The sequence below is a fragment of the Panthera onca genome, chromosome D2 (genome assembly GCF_046562875.1).
Source record: "Panthera onca isolate mPanOnc1 chromosome D2, mPanOnc1 haplotype 2, whole genome shotgun sequence".
NCBI lineage: Eukaryota > Metazoa > Chordata > Mammalia > Carnivora > Felidae > Panthera > Panthera onca.
In genome coordinates, this window is record NC_138349.1 from 57,056,362 (window position 1) to 57,062,803 (window position 6,442).

General features: G+C 58.5%; 1 protein-coding gene across 2 annotated transcripts; it reads right to left on the reverse strand.

The window, feature by feature from the left end:
- Nucleotides 1-1,884: 1,884 nt before the first annotated feature.
- FAM241B (family with sequence similarity 241 member B) lies at nt 1,885-4,960 on the reverse strand. 2 transcript variants are annotated; one of them, XM_060642547.3, is made up of 3 exons: nt 4,830-4,960; nt 3,386-3,525; nt 1,885-2,684 (listed from the first exon to the last, which is right to left on the reverse strand). In XM_060642547.3, exons 2-3 carry the CDS (start codon nt 3,476-3,478, stop codon nt 2,415-2,417), a joined length of 363 nt encoding a protein of 120 aa, XP_060498530.1. In that variant the 5' UTR covers nt 3,479-3,525; nt 4,830-4,960; the 3' UTR covers nt 1,885-2,414. The 2 variants fall into 2 exon arrangements, with proteins under 2 accessions (XP_060498530.1, XP_060498531.1); XM_060642548.3 differs by lacking the exon at nt 4,830-4,960 and adding an exon at nt 4,433-4,630.
- Nucleotides 4,961-6,442: the final 1,482 nt, after the last annotated feature.

Genomic DNA, 6,442 nt, shown 5'->3' on the forward strand with positions numbered 1-6,442 from the left:
GATGCTACTGCTACACAGGTCGCGCAACCCTAGGGGGCACTCTGCCTCTGCCCACGGGCCACACTGGCCCGGCCTACCTTCAGACCCCGGGGGGCTGTGAGAAGGGAAACAGCGCAACGGTTAGCAAACTGCCCAGGGCCCAAGGGGCACAGGGAAGGTGAGTTGAAATAAGAAGGGTCAAGAGGCGGGTTCCTGATTCAACCAGAGTAATTCTGTCAGGTCCGGGTTGTGTGTGTTGGATGAGAAAACAGAACTTTTTCTCAAACAACTCACCTCAGGCCCCCAACCCCTTCCCTTAGGCTAACAAGTCGCTGGAGGGGCCTTGGCCCCAGGGTAGGTGTGGCCACCGATGTCCAGGCTCCTCCTGCACCCCAGGGCCTGCCTGGACACGAGGACAGGCCCCATGCCCCCCTCCCCAGGCTCTTTCTAGTCAGGAGCGGGGAGGAAACCCCTGGGCTCCCCTGCCTTCCCTAAAGGACCTTCGCTTCTCCTCAGAAGGCTCGGGCCTTGGGAACCGACACCAAATTCTGGACAAAAAGACCGTTCTCAGACCTGAATTTGTGGACTCAGATTCATACCCCTGAAAGGGACTTTATATATTGGGGGTTCACTTAAGATTTCTTTTCTTCAGAGTCCCACAGCTTTGCAAAGCAAAAAGAAGGGGAAAGCCCAGCCCCAGAGGGACATGCTGAGGGGGGAGTATGAGGGAGGGGGATGCTGTGCACAGTGATCCCTTCCCCGTGGCTGTGAGGCCACAGCCACATAAGCTTGGGGGCTGGCAGAAGATGCCATGGGGGACAGCAAGGACACCAGCCAGACCTGGGCACCACCTCCCCTTGCCCAGGCCCCACAGGAGCGGCTGGAGGCCAGACCTTCCGTTCCCTCTCTGCAATGCCCCCAAGGGCCCAGCGCCCTCCCCTCCATCACAAAGGGAAACCATGTTCCAACAGCTGCCCCCAAATAAAGACGCAGGAAACACTGAGAAAGGAGTCCTGTTCCAACACCACAAAGCTCCTTCGGGAATGTCTGTGATAAAGGCCACCAGCCCCCTCAAGGGCAGCAGTGGGCACAGGGGTGTTTTGGGGGGCAAGGTCCCGTTCCTAGGCAGCACAGCAGGGTCTCAGGAGGAAGGACAGAATCAATCTCAGTCTCAAACTACCCCCCAACCATCCCACATACACCCCATGATGGTTTGTTCCACTAGCCCTGGCCTTCAAGAAGCACCTCCCCAGCCTGCCTTCCTCCCCCGGCCCCAGAAGAATCCTAAGAGGAGGTGAAAACTCTGGTCTCCAGGCAAGGGAAGCCCTCAGGCTCACCCAGCCTCCCTCGGACCACCCGTGGGCCCAGAGCCCTCAGTCATCCGGTGTTACCCCCTCCCCCCCGACAGGGCCTCCACACAGACCCAGGGCTTACGGGCCCAAACTCAAGGCCTCCACTCGAGAAAAGCAGGGCACCCTTAGCCCCCACGCACTGAGCAGTCGGCACCAAGACCTCCTGCTTTTTAAGGAGAGTGAGCCGCAGGAGGCAAGCCGACCCCCTGGGCACGGAAGCCTCGCACCCCAGCAGTCCCATCGCCACAGCCTCATCGCCATTCTGGCCACAGGACTCCACCCCCCACAAGGCCGACATCTCAGAGTCAGCCAGAAATCATCCAAGCATCAGACAAGGGGCCCGGGTCTGCGCTTCACCTGGACCCCCCCGCCCCCCCGCCAGGCTCCCAGAACCTATCAAGAAAAGCTTAGAAACCCCGGACCCCACCCCCCACCCCGGGGTCAAATGCCCACCTCCGCCCTGTTCCCAATCCCAGTCACTCCCAACCACCCTCCTCGTGTCTTCCAGATTTACAGGCAGCTGTACAATCATTTCTGAATGTCATTACATGAATTCCATTTTAAATCTCTTTATTGAAAATGCCACCACAGTAAGTAGATGCCAGTGAGACTTGTCATAAACAAAAGTAGCCAATTAAAAATATACCATTAAAACCAAACAGGGCTATAAAAGTCTGGAAACTTTTCCCATCTGCCTTAAGCCCGAGGCCTCCTCGCTAGTAACAGGGGGAGTCATGCGTGAGTTCCAGAGGCATGAGGACACGCCGGCACCAAGTTCAGGCTTTCTTCTTGGCATGAAAGGATTGGAAGAGAACTGGAAAGGGAATCCCTTTCTTGCTCTGACTTTGTGCTTAACGCGGGCCCAATACTACCTAAAACCGTCTCAAGGGACTGAGGGGATCCACCCAATCCTTTGGGAAGGCAGGACCGGAGGCTTCCTCTGCCTCACGCCTCGCGCGACGTGAACGCGTGTTCTCTGAGCACACCTTCAAGGCACCCTGAGACCCCTGCCCCTGTGCCTGTTCTCACCCCCAGGCCCCAAAACTCCCTCTCCTCCACGCCTGCCCCGCTAGCTGCCAGAGGTCACCGCTGACTCAGGTGGGACACCAGGTAGACGAGGCCCACGAGCAGGAGTCCACGCACGCCAAGCATCATGAGCAGGAAGAGAAGCAGGATGGAGGTCACCGGCTCCACAGCATGGTTGCCGAGATGCCACTGGGGGAAGCCCATGTTCACCAGCTGCCGGTTGAGGTCATTGAACGGGGACTGAGCAGCGCCCAGCCTAGCACCCGCCTGCTGCTGGCGAGGGCCGGAACCCCCCAGGGGGGCACCATGGCCCCTGTTGAGAAAGCTCTGGAAGGCGAAGACAGAGAGACGAATGAATCTGGAGAAAGCTTCCCTGGCGCGAAGTACTAGGCAACAAGGGAATCTTCTGGGCTGGGCTCTGCCCTCCCCTCCAGCCCCCGAGGGCCACACCTTCCTTCCTCAGCAATCTCCAGATGCCACCCCCGGGGATGCCAATCACAGAGTCATAAGCTCTCAGAGCACAGAAAATGCCACTCTATTTTCCCCAAGTCCTGCCAGGGAGAAGGTGCCCAGGCCAGAGAAAAGAGAAGGGGTCAAGGAGGACGGGGACCACAGGGCGCAGCTCCTGAGCAGACATTCATATCATCGCTCCTTCCTTTAACACCATCATGGTGTGGCCGTGGGCCCATCTTTGTCACCTTCCCCGGGTTCTCTGTCGGCCGGCAGGCTCTTAAACAAAGATGCCAGCTCCAGCAGGGTTAACCAAGTTAAAGGAGAGACAGCTGTTGGATTCAAAGTCCGAGAAGGCTTCCAGAAGAGCAAGAACTGGGGAGGAAGGGGCCTGGCTGGGATTAAATCTGCATTTTTCCCCCCAGTCTTGACCCTGTGTTCCCCAGCCCGACGCTCTGCAAAGAGGGCTTCAGGCTACAGAAGGTTAATGACTAGCAAGAGAGCTTCGGGGAGCTAAGGAGTCACTGGCGCAGAGGACAGGAGGCCAGCTGCTCCTGCCACAGGCGCTGGGCACCTACCTGTCGAGGGGTGTTGCTGCGCGAAGGGATAGTGTTCCTGACGCGAGGGTCGTCGTCCTGCACGATTTCCCCATTAGCCAAGATCCGCACCATCCTCCCAGGAGCTATGGGTCCCTGCTGGGCTGCACCCTTCCCCAGACCTGAAAGAAATGACTTATCAGAGGTAAAGAGACGCTTGCCTTCGTGGGAAAAGCTGCGATTGCAGGTGTTCACACCGGTCCCCCGAGCCCGGCCGGCACTGCGTCTGATTAATTACAAGGAGAGAAATAAATGCACGTTATTTGACAGACAAAAATCTTTCAGGCATGCGAGTCCACTGGGAAAACTACCAAAACGATCCTTGGAGATGGATGTTCTAGGAACCACCACTTCCAGCAACCCCAGAGATGAGAGCCCACGCTGTGGCCCAGGCCCTTGTGGGAAGTCCACTGAGGCCCACCGCACTTACACCTCCCCACACGCTCCGGAGCAGGTACAGCTAGAGATCCAGAGAGGTCTAACCGGCCTGCCCAGGACCACTCACGTAGAGGCAACAGAGAAAGAAGGGGAAGCCACAGGAACGCTGGCCCCAGGTCCTTCTCTCGGCTCTAAATATGGAGTCCAGGGCACCGAGATCCCCCCTGTCCCTATTTCCCATCCGTTACAAAATGGCCCGTTGGGAGTAAATGCCAAGGACCCGGGCCTGCTCCCCACAGAAGCTCTGGACCCACTTTGTTGCTACTTCAGGTTCACGGCCTGGCAGCAGACCATACTGCTGGCCACAGGGCCGCCAGCGCTGGGGGAGGAGCAGACCTTTCCCGCAGAGGGCACGCCCCTCACCTGGCCCTCACCTCTCAGATAACACCAGTCCCCCCCCACCCCTGCTCACGGGGGCGGCGCCAGCCTTCCCAAACTAGGGGACGGGGGATGCGGCTGGGGCTCTGAGCCGGGCGCTCCGCAGACCCCCAAGGGTGTCCGTGGGCTGGAGGTGGGGGTGGGGTCCTTCCATGGCGCTCCCCGAGTCTGTGTAAAGGCCATTCTTTTCTAAGGAGATGAGCCAGTTTTCACCTAAATTCTGAAAAGCACTTGTGACACGCGCCCCAAAGGGGGTGAGGAGCCCCTGTTCTGTTGCCCTTGGCCCAGAGCGTGGGACAGGCGGGTCCCCCTTCCGAAGCCCGTCGGTCCCTGGAGAAGGCCAAGCGGGTCACGGAGCCCCGCAGTCCCTCGGCGCTTGGCCACGCCGAGCCCGCTGGGTGGGCGGAGGCCTCGGTTGGCCCTCGGGGCACCTGACTCGGGAGCTGGGGGGGGGGGAACTCGGGGGGCGGGGGCGGCTGCCGCGGGGCGGGGGAGGGGACAGGGGGACGCGGGCTGCGGGGAGGGGGCGCCGCCCAGGCTGCCGAGCCCGGGCTCGGGGGAGGGGAGGGATGCGCGCCCGCTCGCCCGCGCCCCGGGCCCGGACACCCACCTTCGGGCGCGGCTCCCGGGCCTCGGCTGCGTCCACTCCCCGCGGCTCCCAGGCCGCTTCCTCCCACCTGACCTCACAGGAAGCTCGAGCCGCAGCGGCACGGCCAGCGGGCGGCGCCGCAGCCCCCTCTTTAGGCCGCCGGGGGCACTGCAGCTGCCGGGCCCGGGAGCGGCGCTGGGCAGGGAGGAGGGAGAGAAACTGGGCGCCACCGAGAAGAAGGAGGGAGAAAAGAGGGTGGGGAGGAAAGAGCGGAGGAAGTAGGAGAAGGAGGAGGGAGAAGAAGAAGAGGAAGAAAGGGAAGTGGAGCCCTTGGAGGAAAAGCCCAGAGGGTGCGAGACCCTCTGCCCTGGGGGAGGCACAGGCTCAACCCACCAGTAAGAGCTTGCTGAGCTGGCTCAGGGGAATGCCTCTTGAGTGGGACCCAGCCCGACCCTCAAGGAGCTCCAGCTTCCAGTGGGGAAGACGAGGCATGAACCACAAGGCAGGAGGTGCAAGTAACTGCAGCTTGTAGGAAGGCAGGCTTCCTGGAGGAGGCGATCTTTGAGGTGGGGCCAGAAGTGTAGGTAGGATAAATAGGGACGGCCACTCCTGGCAAAGGGTACCACCTGTCAAAGGAGTGAACAATCAACAATCAGTCTCTGCCTCTTTCCTGATGTCTTCATACCTGCCCCCCGCCTACTTTCATAAGCTGTTCTCTGTGGACCCTTTCACCAGTGGGAGAGAATGAACGCTGCGGTCCCACAATTTGGGTTTCAGCCTCCGAAACGGGGCCGGTCAGTCTCCTCATTTGCAGCATGGAGGTAATCGTATCAGTTACTTCACAGGATTGTGGCAAAGATTACAAATGACAGTTCCTGGCACACGGCAACTGTCGATAAACATTGGTTATGACGATCAGTCAGTAGATGTTTCTGGGAGAAGGCAGATAGATGTTTGTTGAGATGTAGCCAGATCCCCACTGGCCCCTAGTGAGGGACAGGAACAAGAGTGAGATTCAGGCCTTGCCTTAAGGACTCAGCATCTGCCATCATGGTTTAATTACTTGATTATGAGATTTATCAGTAAAAAATGTTGAGCAGGTCCCCCTGGTATCTGTATCTTATTTGTGTATCATTTGTGTGTGGATAAAAGGTGGCTGCCCGAGCCAACCTGGTTGGAAGCTTGACATGGCTGCTTTCTAGCGCTGCGATGGGTCAGTTACTCAGCCCTTCTGGTGTGAGTTCCTTCATATGTCAAATGAGGATAATAACAGTACCTTTGCCATCAGGTGTTCGTGGAGCGCTATGCACGATTTGTACACGGTTCTCTTAGATGAGAGCCTGGCCCCAGCAAGTGCTCGGGGCCGCTAACGGTTATTGTCATTACCACTGCTCCACTGCAGTAACTCATTTGTAAAACATGGACTCTAAACAAGAAAAAGGTGTCAGATAGATGTAAAATTGAAGTCCCGGTGCTTTCTTCTTGACCTCCGATGCCGGGCGTGGTGTGCCCCTGTGGAAGAGGTGATCCCAAGGCGGGATTCCTGGTTGTCAGAGATGGTCTGTGGATCACAAAACTGGCCGCATATTGGAATTATCTGGAATGATTAAAAACAATGCCAGTGCCTGAGTCCT

What these genes read in the sequence shown, in the direction of transcription:
- FAM241B (XM_060642547.3), bottom strand. Translation starts at nt 3,478, where the DNA reads ATGGTGCGGATCTTGGCTAATGGGGAAATCGTGCAGGACGACGACCCT. An exon ending in GCAGCAACACCCCTCGACAG is followed by an intron (nt 2,685 to 3,385) that starts GTAGGTGCCCAG and finishes TTCGCCTTCCAG; the next exon opens with AGCTTTCTCAACAGGGGCCA.